Raw genomic sequence first — 16,055 nt, 5'->3', positions numbered from 1 at the left:
CCATAAAATTGGGAGATAATTATAAAGTGTAGTATATTCGTAAAAATGTTACATTTAAGAAATGGCTAAACCATACTATTTTAAAAATGTTAATCTGTTCCCTTGAACTTTATCTGAGTATGTCACTCAGGTGAATGTTCTGATATAACGTGGCTAGTACACAGCAGAATCTATCTCAGAGAAATGCAGGCCTTTCTACCCTTTGAATGGCCAAAATGCGTAGGCAGAACTCCAGTGCAGCTTCGCGAAACTGTGGCCAGGACAAGTTGGAGTGGCCGTCTGCTGAGTGGTGTCACAAAATGTCTCAAAACCCCAGCAGACAGGACATCCGCACAACGTAACATTCCAGATCCCTCTTGTTGGAGACTCAGGGCTAGGGAAAGATTCCAGTGGAGGGCGGTACATTTTTTAAGGTTCAACACTGACCAGCTACCAACATAAGAGCTCTTATTGGTGTCTTTGTCTTGCTGAGGTTTGGCAAAGCTCCCTTAGGCTTAAGTGCTACTCAAACGCCCCACCCAAAAAGGGGCTATCAAAGCACTTGTAAGATTCTGTTGCTGTAGTTGTTTTTGGCAACTTAGTGTATCTTTGTCCAAGGAGGAGGTAGTGCGAGGAGGGGAAAAGTAGAAATGATACCTCATATATGCTTGCAAGTAACCTGCCGAGTTAGGGTTAGGGTTAATAAAGGAAGCGATCCTCGACAATGACTTTATGAAGAACCTTGAGCTGTCGCAGATACAGGAGATTGTGGATTGCATGTACCCGGTGGAATATGGGAAAGACAACTGCATCATCAAGGAAGGAGATGTGGGGTCCCTGGTATATGTCATGGAAGAACAGCAGCGGAAGTCCCGGAGCAGTCTCGGCGGCATCGGAGAGCGGAGAGGGGCTGCGGATCACGGATCGGCGCGGTGCCCGGTCCGCACTGCGGCAGGGGAGCCCCGTCGGCGTGGAGGGCTGTGGGAGGCTCGGGTCGGTGGTGGTGGCTGCCCCGAGGCATCAACGGCCGACACCGGGACTAGGGCGAGACGAAAACCGGACCCCTCCCCCCACCCCCAATCGGAGCAGACAACGAAGGCGAGACGAACACCGGACCCCTCCCCCAACAACAACAACGGGCTGCGTGAACAGCCTAGGAGCCCTGGCGGACGTGACACCCGGTTGCCCCCCACTCCCCTCTCATGCTGCTGCAAGGGCTACATCCTACATCCTAAGCTCTAAGGCGCCACTGAGCTGAAAATAATCATAAGGTACTTTATCTACTCCATTCATTTCACATTTTTAAACCGCCATTGCTCACAAGGGCAGGGGTCACCAACTGAAACCATAAATCTCTGCCGGTACCTCCAGAGGCCCACGAGGCTCCTCTGCATATCTCCTCCACACAGGTCCAAAGCAATAACAACAAACAGAGGACTATGATTCCCCTTCTTGGCAGCCATCTTAGACTGTTCTGTCGCAGTGGCGGCCATCATGGACTAGTTCAATCTCACTTTTGGAACAAGAGCTGAGACCAGACACATAGTCTAAGTTCTACCACCGCGCTCCTTACCTGCCTGTATCTTGTGATAGTGTCTGCCTTTTTCTTTTTTTTGCAGCCTTTCTACATTTACTTGTTTCTGCAACTGTCCTTACCTATAATGCACCGACTGCTACAACATATATTCTCGGATCCTCACAATGTACAACAATATGTTTCTCTATGTACTCGCCCTATAACCTGTTATGAAATTGGTTCTTACCTGTAACGCACCGACTGCTTACTCATATATTCCGGGGTGTCCACAGTTTACTCCGTTTGGTCTTTCGTAGTGGTCCTATATCCTGTTTTTACCTGTAATGCACCGATTGATATGCTGGGACTGATATTTCTGTCATGACTTCAAACTAATTAGTTGCAAAGGGGCAGCTGAAATTCCAGGAGCCTAGTCCCAACAGCTCGACGACTTCGGAGGGCTGGAAGTGGTCCCCCGCTTTACGGCGGAGGAGGGCACTGGACATCGAATGCTGTCTTATGTAAAGCGCTTTGATAACATAATAGGTTCAAGATCCTGAAATGTGCAACGTAACTGATTCTATGTAAACTACTGTGATAACATGTAACGGAACTGGTGCTATGTAAAGCGCTCTGATAACCTAATCGGTTCAAGTTCGCGCTATAGAAAACTCTAAAAATAAATAAATAAATAAGGGGGCACCCGCACGAGAATAGCCTTACCTGGAGGCAAATCACCAGTTAGGAACCTCCAAGCTCACAAACCAAGGATCTTACACGATGGATGCAAAGCCTGCGCGCCACAAGTGCCCTTGGTTCAGACAGCAAGTCAAGGGAGCCTCATTAAAACCTCATAGGGGACGTAAATTTAAGTACACTGAGAGTGGCTCAGTCCCTTTAAGAACTCTGATGTTGCTACCTCACTCCAAGTACTAAACTTTAAAAAAAAGTCTACCAACATGAATAATTTCATCAAAAAAAGCCACCAGCAAGCAAAACCAGCAACTTTACCTTTTCACTGTCAAGGCTTCGATTTTCACACCATATAATCATTAACTACCACACTGAGTTACATTAAAAAAATTACATTTTGCAACAAGGGCAATCCACCAGAAGACGCTGCACACTATAAATGCCTCACACACAACAAAAAGCATATTTTCTAACTTCCTAAAAGTAGGTCAAAATCTCAGGTGAAGTCAACCATGGCTAGGGCAAGCTACACAACTACTACTCCAGTACCACCCTCCTCTTATTTATTTATTTTTGGTATATATATAGAACGCGAACAAATGCCCGTGGGCGTCTCAGGGCTGTAGAATCAGTTAATGCCTCCTATGGAGGGAGAGAGACCGGTCCAGTTACTAGGTGTATTGACAGAAGAGTTACTTGACCTAATCTGTACCGGAAGTGAATGTCACAGTCTGGCTGCTGTGACCACGAAACGCCTATCTCCCCAGGAGACCGTCCTCGTCCGCGGTACCACTAGTTGATACTGTGTCATGGATCTCAATTGTATGGTAGGGCAGTAGGAAATGAGCTGCTCCCTAAGAAACTGCGGGCCTTGTTTGTGTAGCACTTTGAATGTCAGGCATAAGGTTTTGAATTTGATCCGATTTTTAATCGTCAGCCAATGATAATTCCGAATAATTTGCGTAATCGATTTAAATTTTGGGGTCCTAGAGAGCAGTCTTGCCGCGGCATTCTGAATAGTTTGCAATTTATTAGCCACCCGAGCCTGTGCGTTAGAAAATAGGCCATTGCAATAATGCAGAGAGGAAAGCACCAGTGTGCTAACCACAGTTTTTCCGGCACTTTCTGGAAGGAACGGGATAATTTTCTTTATGAGTCTGAGCTTGTGAAAAGCCGTGGAAGCTGTTCGAGTGGCATGGGAGACAAAATTACGACTCAAAGAGGACTCCCAGATTACTCACCCTTGGGGCAGTAATAGGCAAAGCTCCCAATGCTGGAGGCCACCACGAGGACGACCAACCCGGGGACATTTTCCCAAAGATGACAACCTCCGTCTTCTTGGTGTTAAGTTTAAGGCAGTTACCGGCCATCCAGTCTCTGATCGCCAACATACCTTCTTGGAAGCGCTCAGCTACCTCTTCTCCATCATTGACGGCGAGCACCAGCTGGGCGAGTTTCTTAGGAAACTCACTCGAAATAGAAGTAGAAGCACACACAATCACAAGTGAAGGTATTTGCTTGACATCGTGAACCTTAAATGCTTCTCAACCTACCTTTTCACATATGCTACGAGTCTTTACCTGCAGCCCGTCATTAAGGGCACACAAAACAAAAGAAAACCAGGGAACGTGACTTAAGGAAGCCTTTCCTCAAACCCATAAAGCTGCCAAAACACTGTACCAGCTCTCAACATTTTGTGCATTGAAAAACACAAGTATGCTGTATGGTTTTCCATACACAAACCACCCTTTCACCACTGGTCAAGTTAAATTTAACACATTCCCAGAAAAGAAAACTGGTATCTTTACGCCCCCAAATATAACGCAAAGTCTACCTTCAATCAATGCATTTCAAGGCACTGGGGCGGGGAGGCGCTACTGATCGAAGAGCCTGGTCTTGAGAAGGCCAGCAGGTCCTGAGTGTCGTAGGCTGGTAGGGAGAGCGTTCCAGGTCTTGCGGCGAGGTAGGAGAATGATCTGCCGTCGGCAGTGGTTTTCTGGATACGAGGAACTGTGGCGAGGGCGAGGTTGGTTGATCGAAGGATTCGGGTGGGGATGTGGAAGCTGAGATGGTTGTTGAGGTATGTTGGTTCGGTGTTGTTCAGTGCTTTATGTGCGTGGATGAGGAGTTTGAAGGTGATCCTCTTGTTGACGGGGAGCCAGTGCAGGCCTCTCAGGTGGGGAGTGATGTGGCTGCAATCTTGTCACTTGCATGCCCATCAACTTCAACCAGCCAGGTAATTTACTATGTAGGATCCACATCAACAGTGGAAGCCAAACAAACCGTTGCTTTTCCAATGCATTAGTGAAACTTCAAAATACAAACAAATGATCAAAAGCAGGCTCTCAGCGCTGCCAAGACTTTGGAGCAATTTAACAACTTCGATTATCCTTAACTGTCCATACAGTCCCTGGCAACCACAGATAATCATTCACCCAAGACCCACACCACCAATCCCATGGAAGTTTTCCTTCTCTCCCATAATACGTATGTGCTGTGCATTCAGCAACCTCACAAGCCAACCACATTCTCCTTATGTAAGATGTTCCTTTCTCTATTGACATCAGGCCAGGCCTGAACTTGAGAGAAAAGAAATCTTACAAACAGGCGTGCATGCATTACATCCACGGGAGCAGACTGCGTCAAACTACACGTTCTAAGAAAGTACTTACATAACTCCATATGGAGACACAGAACACAAATCCAGAGGCCAGGACAGCATTGCCATATTTATCATGGAAATCGGGTCCAGTTTTATGATGGCTCTGCCTTGCCGCAATCCTCTGAATGCCACGAGCTGAAATATATGCAAAACGAATTACCTACAGTTTTAAAAGTGTAAACACCTACTCAAAGCAAAAAATCTAAAGTATTAGAACAAAATAAGTGAATAAATATGGCAATATTCAGCATTTAGATTTTATGACAAAAATGGAAGCAAACATAACTTATTTCCTTCTAATGGTTACTACTAACATTTGTAATTAAGATTGCAGACATTACAGTGGGTACAATACTTAGAAATCCATGGGTTGCAGAAAGTAGCCTATCTCCTTTGTTGCCGCTCTTTCAAATTATTTTTCCCTCCTCCTTGATTTAAGTTTATCAACTCTCCACTTTTACTTGGTCCCCGTCTTGTTACTTATGTTTGCACTATCACCAGAATGAAAAATTGTTTTGCCGTGGTCACAGCGCCTAAAAAGGAGTTGTTTTTACATATCTTCTCGTACATTCTGAGTTTATAATTAAGGTTGCATCGGATATGATAATGCTCTTTCTTGACAACAACTACTATCTATTAACTGCTTCCCATTACCTTTCTCTTAAATAACTACACTAACCGTACTAACTAAATCCAATGATGGAATCTCATGCTCAGAGGCGCTGACCTGCACCCAGCTGATCAAACTCTGCCTCATTACAAGTCAGGTAAAGTTATGCAGGCAGCTAATCCTATGGGGCATCATAAGAGTATGGTATCCAACAGAATAGCAGTTCTAATCAGGGGTCATCTTCCACGTTTGACTCGTGTTCACGCCACACAAGTAGGGCAGACTATCCCAACCACCAGAGGAGTAAATGGTGCAAACTGCGACAAATGTAATGAAAATACAACTTAATAAGAAGTCAACAACTGCATTCGCTGAAGACTTTACACGCAGTCAAAATTAAAAAATGAACAATTATATAAATTGGTGTTTCACATCATTTATGATGGCTCAAAACCTTCCAATGTAACATCCACAGTTCAACTATCCAGAGGTGCACGATGTGAAAATAAATCACACCACCTATTAATGTTATTTTGTTGAAAGGCGGTGTCACAGTGGTTCTCATCAGAAGGTGAGGTTTCAAGCTTGGACCCTGGGAGTAGGAGTTCAACTTGAGCCACTTTACTAGAAATTGCGATCCTGAAAGAATGCTTGCAATCCCTGGGTCCTGATAAACACAAAAAATCTAAACACACAAGGTTACAAACAACACTTTATTTCAACAAATGTTTCGAAATTATAGGGAAATCCAAGAGTACTTCTCGGAACCTGCAGAGGTTGCAACTTTTCATAAGTACTCACATGGGCAAAACGTTACAAATGCATAGTTGCACATGGTGTACAATTTAAAAAAATCTAATACTCACCAAGTACATTTGTAACGCCCTTTTCTCCATGGGGAAATATTCTTCCCAGTGGAGAAAATCCCCCAAAAGTTTGGAATAAAACAAGTCTATGCATGTTTGTTAAATTTCCAAGACATTCCAATCATAAACACCCACTCCTATTAGTCACACCCACAATGGCGATGCAATGAGTTTGCAAACCAGACAGCCTGTGCCTAAAATTGTAAATATATAAACTAATAATTTAATTCAAATGCCGAAACACCAATTTGGCATACATATTCTTTAACGGTCTACAAAATCAGCAATTAAATTAGTTTACAGCAATAGTTTGCTTCCCAATTAAAGTCCACTGTGGCAATACTGTATTATCTTGTTAGATACGTTAGAGGTTTCAGTAATTTAAAACCGAGCTCAACCCCAGTGTCTCTGTAACTAACTAATATTGTCAAAGTTCCCAGGTTAACCCTACCCAGTTTTGTAGCCGGTCCTGTGAGCCCTACTGCAAACAATTCCACACTGCCTCTCACACGCTAATTTCAAGATCGTGAAACTCCTATTCCTTTGTGCGGAGTTGGTGCCCACCTAGAGCAGTGGCCACAGTAGTTGGCTACCCCCCTTCTGTGGTCACTACTTCAAACCAGTACTGAAGCTGCTCCCTCTACACTGGGCTTGGAGCCTGCCTAACTGGGGGAGAAAGAGGGGCAAACAAGGAAAAGGGCCAGTCCGGGTGTCATATGAAACCTGCCTGTTATGGGCTAGGCCCCTTTCAAATTGACTAATTTCCTAGACACTGCCAAAGTGTTTATCCTGCCAGATGAAGAGAAAAGCCTCTCCACGTCCAGGACTTTGTCTCGGCTCTGGAGCAGTTTTAACACGGCATTCAGGGCACAGAGAGCAATGGGGGGCAATGCAAATTAGTCTTCAGAGGCTTTAGGCAGGGAAAATGAAATGTTCCTAGAAATACCTTTACCTTAATATTTAACTATGCATGCCCTACTTTTAAATTTTTTTTTTTTTTGTGAGGTCTTATATAGCGCTAGACTTACCATTGGGCATCTCGGCGCTTGCATTGGGAACCCGTCCTGGCCTTTCCCTGTGAGATAACCCGTACTAGGCATCCCCAAGGTGAAGGCCAGGCATCCCGCCGCGGGGGCCGTTGTGGAGATTAAGCAAGCTTAATGCCCAGAGTTGCAGAGTGTGAACCCATGAGTGGGCACCGAAGCGAGAATTATCGAGTCCGTGGACAATTGGGCTCAAGACCCTGCCGCGTCGGGAATTGAACCCTGGTCCCGGGTCTGACCTCTGCTTCAGGGTATGCCTCCTCTAACCAGTGAGCCACACTTCTCCACTTGCACCTTGCCTGATGGGCTATAAGGAGTACTTAGAGGTGACATTCTTAGTTAAGAGGAAGGTTTAGACCTCTGGAAAGGGATTATTTTGGCATGCTGAATTGCAGTTTTTACACATCCAGTCAGGCTACAATGAAGTGGGGCAATGTTTACACTGTTTGTATAGTGGACGGCACAATAGGTGCAGCAGTCCACTAGTGGAATTTAACTTCCAGACCCTGGGTACACTTTGTATCATATGAGGGAATCAGGTAAAATGAACATGCCAATAATTTAGAATTATAACCAATTTCAACATGTTTTAGGGGTCAACGCATATGGTCTGGATATCAGTATGCAGTCTAAAAACCAGCAATAAAAATGATGACCACCACACAAAAAGAGAGCATTTTCTCAACAAATGCATATGTTGAATCTGGGACAAAAGCCTTTGCCAGATATACACCCCCATGGCCAATGTGACAGCTAACGAAAATAATTTGGGTTCCACTGACATACAATCATTTTTGCTACATTCTTATGTGATACTTCCCCATGAAAATTATGAAATTAGGTTTCTCGTTCACTCTAGCCTACCAAAAACCATTTGTTTCTTATGAAATCATTCTATTCTTTCGGTCCATCCCGTTAATTGGTATTTCTCTTTTTGTCAGGTGTGAGAATGGCATCAGTAAACTGTTTCCAGAAAACATTATAGGGTGCATGTGAATACAATTATCTTGTTTAAATGGAATTCTCTTCATGCCGCTTTTAAAGTGCCTATTATGACAATATGCTTTGATGCAATTCGTAAGTCATACTGAATTCATAATTTAATTATTGTTTCAAGTTGCTTAAAATTATTACAATTAGTCAAATATGGATGATAAATTAAAGAGAGCAAAGAATCCAATAAAATCAAACTTAAATCGTGGTCTCTTAGACTAAGGTCTTGTTTGAGGTCACTGTGTTTCAGTGTCAAATTCCTCAATTCATAAACATGTTTGCCATTGAATATTCAGGAATTGATATTCATGGAATATTCAAATGTGTCTATGAAAGTGCACTTCCTCTTCTGGCTTCTGCTTCAGATGGATAGATATGTTGATGCTTAGCTAAATTAATGTTTATTAAAAGATTTAAATCTATTAAATATAATGCTCATAAATTTGCCAAACTGAGCTATCTCGGACCTAATGCGGGTATTAAACCCTCTGAGAAATATCCCATTTTTATTTTTTGAGAAACATTGGTCTAAGGATAGTTTGCGTGCTAACATGAATACTGGACAAAGGCAAATTAGGTGCAAGATGAATGAGCTTCTATAGTTGCAGAATCTAAAATGACGAGTTGTAATGACATCTTCAGCCGTAAGTATTGTGAAGCGAGATGTCTCAGCGAGTTAAACACTTGACTCAGTCTTCCATCCTTCAGGTGTCGCTGCAAAGACTACCTACCATTAAATAGGGGAAGTAACAGATAAGGAGTGGTTACACATGGCTGAAGTGCAATATATATCGCTATATTATAGAGGTCAGTCACTGTTACATCTTAGAGGTGGCCACAACAGAACTAGCCAAATTGGTAACAAACTGTTGTAAAATGTTTGAAAATAAAAATCAAGAGCCTGCCTGGTTGCACTTAAGGACCTGGAGTGATAAGTTAACAAACCCTGCATTTTTCGTTACTAAGGTGAACGTCATGCTCAAGGGCACGACTTACCTCTGGCATGCAAAGGGCATTACAGGTTTTAACAGATGCAGGATAGAATGCCCTTTCAATATTACTATAACCTAGAATTAATCTTTTGGGAACAAAGGCAGATCAGAAATGTCAGAAGAGTTTTACAAGCGGTGGGGCTGGTGCAGCAAGGGAGTGTACGCATGTATATTAAATTGGTCAGTGGTCTGACAAAAACTAGCTCTATACAGGAAGAAGTTAACCTTTGCACTAGATCTTTACTACGCGAATAAAACAATACTTGTTACCCAACATTTAAAAACTGCAGTTATACAAATGAACTCCTCTCCCATTAACTTGTTTGCATAAAGTATACTCTGCCATTGAGAATACGGAGAAGGAGGCTGCACTGACAGAAGCGAACCCCCAAAAGCATATCACTCGTGTCAGAAGAGATACAATAACAGAGACAGTCTGGTTTGGATTTTAAGCACCACAGCGAAGGCTTCCACAGAATGTCACCCCGTCCTTACCAGACAGCGAAAGAGCACTTCTAGCCAGAGGAAACATGACTGCAAAGAGACACCGGCAGCACTTCCCACTATAGTACCCTTGAAAGGAGTGAAAAACAAAATGGCCACTATCCTTAACCGGAACTTCCGGCAGCAGCGGAAAAGAGGCTGCAGTGAAACGCACCGGCTCCCGCCTTCCAATCTGGCGGCTCTGTTGGAAGCACGGAGAGACAGGTGTTTTCCAGAACTAGTTTGGAGAGAAAGAGGTTTTTTTGTCGAATTAATTTGGAACTGTGAAGTAAGTATTTGTTATTTTGTAAAGGAGATTAATTACCCATCTGTCTTTTGGGCAGTGGTTCTACTAATTTAAGTGGCGCCACTCAAGTTTAACTACGTTCTAAGTTGAGCAGAATTGTTTTTCAAACATAGAGGCAATCGGATGCCTTAGATGGGGTACAAAATATACAGTAGTTCGATGTGAACTGTTGGAAGTAACTCAGACTGACATTTTTCTCGCCGCCATACATTTTGAGAACACCGGGTCTTTAAGAGTAACAGCAAGATACGCGTGTTCACGGACACATGTATTCTGGGAAATGTAGTTTCTGGGACGCTCGACCTTTAGTTGTACATTGTAAACAAAGGCTTTATCAGATTTCACACTTACAATTAGCCATGTTGTATATACATTGTGTTGTAGGCGCCGAAACTGTGAAACGCGCATAAAGACAAACCAAAAGTGGAAGGCAAACAAGATTTTTTTTTCGCTCAATAAATAATAGTTCGGCTGAGAAGTGAAAGATCTTCGATAACGCGATTGGCGTTCATCTACCAAAAACAATGTCAGCGGACCATTGTTGGATGATCTGTGCTTCTTTAACTATGTTCACTTTTCAGCTGTCGTCAGAGTGTCAGGATGGCCGAGTGGTCTAAGGCGCCAGACTCAAGATTACATTCTTACCCGCATGGGTGTTCTGGTCTCCGACTGGAGGCGTGGGTTCGAATCCCACTTCTGACACACCTCTTTTGTTTTTTGGAATGTTATACTAATGATTGGCAGCTTTCTTTTCCATCTATAATTTGCATTAAATACGAATTTTCATTTCGGTGACAAGTTCTGAGTGATTCACTACGTACTATGTGTTTTCATAAACGCAGCACACAATTGACTACCCTGCTTAACAACATGATTAAAATGAAGTCCAACACATTCAGCTATTGGTTTTTCAGACTTGAGAACTCATCACTGACTTCTAAGGTGTGATTAGTCTCAGTCTGCAAGATGGGTAAAACTAGAAACAATTGTAGCCTCATGTTTTCCGTTATGCACATTAGCTCATGAAATACAATCTAAAAGTTGATGCTACTAGGGTTTTCTCACGCTAAGAAATTATAATGGTTCCAAAAATATATTCTTCGTATGCGATGACGAACGGCTCAAACCCACCCGTTTCGTTCAATGGTAAAATTACAATGAGTTATTGCAGTGATTCTTCATCCCTCCTTCCCTCGCTTCAAAAAGGACCTGAAAATCCTTCTCCACAACCAATACTTTACTAACCAAGTCAACCAACCTAGGCATCAATAACCCCCTAACTCTGACCTTCAAGGATGGTGATTATCTGACTATGTCAACCACCAGCCGTCATTCTCCCGTCACTGGATACATAAGTATTATATCTTTGCCTATATCTTTATGCATCCTTATGTCCTGTGATGTTTATTAATTAATTAATTGCTTATATAGCGCTGGAATCACTCCCGAAGGGGTACCTCCGCACTTCGACTGCTGCGAAACCCTTCCTGGCTTCCCTGAGAGATGGTCCCTTAATGGGTATCTCCAGGGTGAGACCAGGCATCCCCGGCGGTCTGGTGGGGCCGTTAGTGAAGATGAGGCAAGCTAGTGCCCAGAGTTGCCGAGTGTGATCGCTGATCAGAGTGGGCACCACGGCGAGAGAATTATCGAGTCAGCTGACCCTGGTCCAGAAACCTGCCGCGTCAGGAATCAAACCCTGGTCCCGGGCCATCCTCTGCTCTCTGGTCTGCCGCCTCTAACCAGTGAGCCACACTACTTCACTTATGCAATTTTTCTTTCCTTCGTGTATGTAAAGCGCTCTGATACCAAAGGGTCTAGCTAGTGCTATATAAAACTTTATAAATAAAATTTTTAAAAAAACACTTTATCATTACTCTAATCCGGGGACCCCCCAGTGAACCATTATTGGGATCCGGGAACCCCTACTCAGTCATTACTGAAAGCCTAGGACCACAGCCTAAGCATTTTCGATGATTTTCAAACAATACACAAACAATCCAGAAATTAGCATTGATCAAACAAATAAACAAATTATTAAATATTTTTTTAATTCACAAAAATATAAAAAATCCCTCAAGATTTCAATTTTATTAGGAAGGTTGGAGCTTTTCTAAATGCATTCAAGGCTATAATATATTTTGTTTGATACACTAACGCTGTTCCCACTAATCAATCTGAGGATACTAATTTAATTCTTAGCATCTGATTTTAAATTGTTTCATGTTTACAGAACATTTAAAAATGTAATTTTCCAATTTGCTGGGGGGCGTGGCTAGCCGAGCTGCGAGATGGCCGCTCGTTGAGTGAGCTCCGCCGGCTACAATAATTAATCCTGCTCTAATCCTGCTCCTGGCACCTGCGAGTCCCCGCTGCCTCAAGGTTCGACAGCGGATACCTCCATGATCCCGGAGTGAAAGTTTGGGCCGCACAGCAGAAACGATCGGAGAACTAGAGCCGCTCGAAAACTTGCCGACCTGTACGCCCGACCTGATACTGGGCGGAAGTGCTAAGCCCTGGGCGACGCGGCGCACTATAGCCCGCGGCTTTGGAGGCCTCTGGACGCCCGGCAGCCGGAGGCGCGAAATCTTGCCGGCGGCGGCGCCGAAGCTTTGGACGATCCTTGGCGGACCCCTGCAGAGCCCGGGGTCGGACATAGGCACTGTGGTCGGGTGAGACACGGAGGACGGCCAGATCCCCTGCTCGGCGGCGGCTCCGACTGTGACGCAGGAGTCGGACCCGCCATTGTCACGGGGTAGACGCATGGTGATCGAGACCGTGGCCACCAGGTGGGAAATCGGTCCGACCCCACTACAATCGCTGGCAGAGGTGGACGTGGTGCAGCGAGCAGCGATACGGGCGGTGGGGGCCCTGCTGGCGTCCTCATACCCTCACCGTTCCGCCTGGAAGGTGCTGAAGCACATAGATAACGGAACCGGCGCAATACCTACACAACTACGAAACTGTGGAGCTGCAGCTCTGACATTATATGCCGGCCACCTGCTCTGCTGCCTTGCTGGTGACCGCGCCGCTGCAGTGAACTACGCAAATCGCCCGCCATTTTGGAACTCAAGGTTGGCCTGCCTGGCGAGTTGCTGACATCGCGTACAGAGCACAAACACGCCACTGTGACCTGGGAACTGGGCGGTGAATCCAGGACCCCCGGGACTGCATATACAACCCCTGAATCACACAGCTCGACGCACCTGAAACAGACAAGGGGTCGCTGTGTTTCCGAGCCACCCACTGACGGGGTCCCACCGCCACGATGGGGAAAAACGAAGCCAGACAGCCCAAAATCAGCTTTGACAATAAGCGTCCTCCGAAAAACCCGGCTACAGAGGCGGGAGGCGACATGGCGGCGTCGCAAGGGACGCCGGCCGATATAGACTTTGGCGCGCTCATCATGGAGGTGAGATCCAGCCTGAAAAGTATCGACACCAAACTTGACGCCATGTCTGCGCAACTGGAATCTGTGAAATCCAAGGTTGACGTACATGAGACTCGGCTAGACTGCTTAGAAAACAGGCAAACTGAATGCTGTGAATTCCAGCAGCAGGCCAAACAACATATCACATCTCTGGAACGAGAACTAGACATTCTGCGAGCCAAGTCGGACGATTTGGAGGCACGTTCCCATAGATCCAATATACGCATAACGGGAATTCCGGAGACAACAAACATTGACAAGATGGAGTCATATGTGGCGGACCTCTTGCATGAACTCTTCGACCCACATCTGTCCTCAGTCTTCACAGTCGAGAGAGCGCACAGATCGCTAGGGAAGAAACCACCGCCAGGGGCTGCACCTCGGCCCATCCTCGCTAAATTGATCAACTACCAGGACAGAGATTTGATCTTACGGCTGGCGAGAGAGAAGGGCAAAATCACCCATAAAGGGAACAACATTTCCTTTTATCCGGACTTCACCCCCCTGGTGCAAGCGGCCCGTAAGGAATTCCTGCCTGCGAAGAAACTATTGCTGCAAGCAGGTGTGCCGTACTCTCTGCTATACCCGGCAAAATTGAAGGTGCTACACGACAACACTACCCACTTTTTCACTGATGCGAAGTCGGCACTCAAGTTCGCCAAGCACATCGGCGGAGCGGGGACCAGGAGAAGGTCGCCCAGACACGAAGACACGGCGGAACAGCTAAGTGACAATGACTAAATGGCATTCTGGTGTAGGAACTGAGTCGTCGTGGGTTTGCCGCCTCCGGTATCACATGGGTTCATGCAGACTGCTTACGATCACTGCTGTTACACTCAACATGGGAACGAGCTAGGTAGGGCCATGTCTTGTCCCAGGACTTCCGGCTGATCTTCATGGTGCCCTACTGCCTATGGACATACTGGACATGGTAAGACCAAGGGACCCCAGGGCGGGGGACTCGCAGAACCCATGGAACCTTATCCCTAACTGTAGCCACCCCGATCACACGGGGCTGTAAGCTGGGCACACCACGCCCCATGGGGTGCCTCCCGTTGTTTTCGCTGTTGGTTTTCTGTTACGCCTTGCGTACCTTAATATGGGGTATATCACAACCTAATTGGGAGGTTGCTGAGGGTGGAGGGACAAGGGGGGGGGTTTGTTGACTTGTTATTTTTTGTTCTGACATGGTGCAATGTGCCTGATGCTATGTTTTCATTTGTGTGCGCGCGATTAGTGGCAGGGAGATGTGGGATCCTATGTGGGCATGGGGGACGGGACGGAATGGGGATGGTCTTGCAATTGCAGTGTTTCAGATATGGGAGGGATTAAACTGTGGACCTGGAACATTAGAGGCCTCGGGGACTACAGGAAGGCCCAATTGATGCATGGCACGTTGGCTATGCATAACGTAGACATTTGCTTTCTACAAGAGACTCATATCAATACGACCCCTTCACCCAGATTGAAGAACTCCAGGTGGTCTAACGTGTATTCTGCTGTTTACTCTAACTATGCAAGAGGGGTGGCGATTATTGTACGCAGGGGGCTGGATTGGCGGGAACGTGCTCACGTGCAAGACGTGGATGGCAGATACGTGATCTTACATGGCTCCCTGCAGGGGCGACCTATCGTGCTGGCTGCCATTTACGGTCCTAATGTAGATGACCCCGACTTCTTCAGGGACGTATGGGCGCAGATTGCGCTGCTTGACTGTGCATCAGTGGTGATAGGGGGTGATTTTAATGTTGTGCTGGATGATGACATGGACAGACGAGGTGTAAGTAGACCTATGCATGCTCGTGCGCGACAGGCAGTCCTGGATGTGATGGGTGAGGGATTGTTGTCAGATGTGTGGAGAGTCCGTCATCCGAATGTGAGAATGGGGACTTGTTACACGTGCCATAAAGCGGCTTGGTCCAGATTGGACTTCTGGTTAGTGTCTCCTGAGGTTGCTACATGGGTGACAAAGGTCGAAATACAAGCTAGGTCCCTGTCGGACCACGCCCCCTGTGAACTCGAGCTACGCCTCCTACCTGACACCATTAACAGGGCATTCACATGGCGATTACCCCCGCACGCACTAACGGACCCAGTATTCGTTGAGGAGATAAGAGATGATATCGTTGAATATTTTGCTGAGAATGCAGGTTCCGTCACTTCAGAAGCTGTTGAATGGGATGCCTTTAAGGCGGTGATAAGGGGCCAATGCATAGCGAGACAGGCGAGTGTGCTGCGAACGATTCGTGACACCCATGCGAGACTGGAGGGGGAGCTACGTGGGCTAGATGCGACCTTTAGCCTTGACCCGACTTTAACAATTGCTGGTGACATCAAGACGAAACTGCTTGCCTTCCAGGAGGAAGCTGAGCGAGAGGTGCGGTTTCTGGGGAGGCGAGCTGAGGCCCGCAGATACGGAGAGGGTGATAGGCCCAGCAGAACACTTGCCAGGTTGATAGCTCCTCGCACACACTCACACCACAT

At 45.8% G+C, this 16,055-nt stretch overlaps 1 protein-coding gene and 1 non-coding gene across 2 annotated transcripts in view; one reads left to right on the top strand and one right to left on the bottom strand.

Annotated features, from left to right (window-relative positions):
* COX7B (cytochrome c oxidase subunit 7B) overlaps positions 1-9,973 on the bottom strand; it is a 35,183-nt gene extending 25,210 nt beyond the window's left edge. The window contains exons 1-2 of the mRNA XM_086918410.1: positions 9,850-9,973; positions 4,861-4,985 (exon numbers count right to left, since the gene is read on the bottom strand). Of these exons, the coding sequence (XP_086774536.1) occupies positions 4,861-4,985; positions 9,850-9,886 (162 nt within the window). The 5' untranslated portion in view covers positions 9,887-9,973. The remainder of the gene's footprint in view (positions 1-4,860; positions 4,986-9,849) is intronic.
* Positions 9,974-10,738: 765 nt separating this feature from the next.
* On the top strand, positions 10,739-10,846 carry TRNAL-CAA (transfer RNA leucine (anticodon CAA)). The gene is made up of 2 exons: positions 10,739-10,776; positions 10,801-10,846. It is a non-coding gene; the product is annotated as a tRNA-Leu (tRNA).
* The last annotated feature ends 5,209 nt before the right edge of the window (positions 10,847-16,055 follow it).

Source organism: Lissotriton vulgaris, chromosome 4_1 (genome assembly GCF_964263255.1).
Source record: "Lissotriton vulgaris chromosome 4_1, aLisVul1.2, whole genome shotgun sequence".
Lineage (NCBI taxonomy): Eukaryota > Metazoa > Chordata > Amphibia > Caudata > Salamandridae > Lissotriton > Lissotriton vulgaris.
Note: the sequence above shows the minus strand (reverse complement) of the source record. Positions and strands in the feature narration are given on the sequence as shown.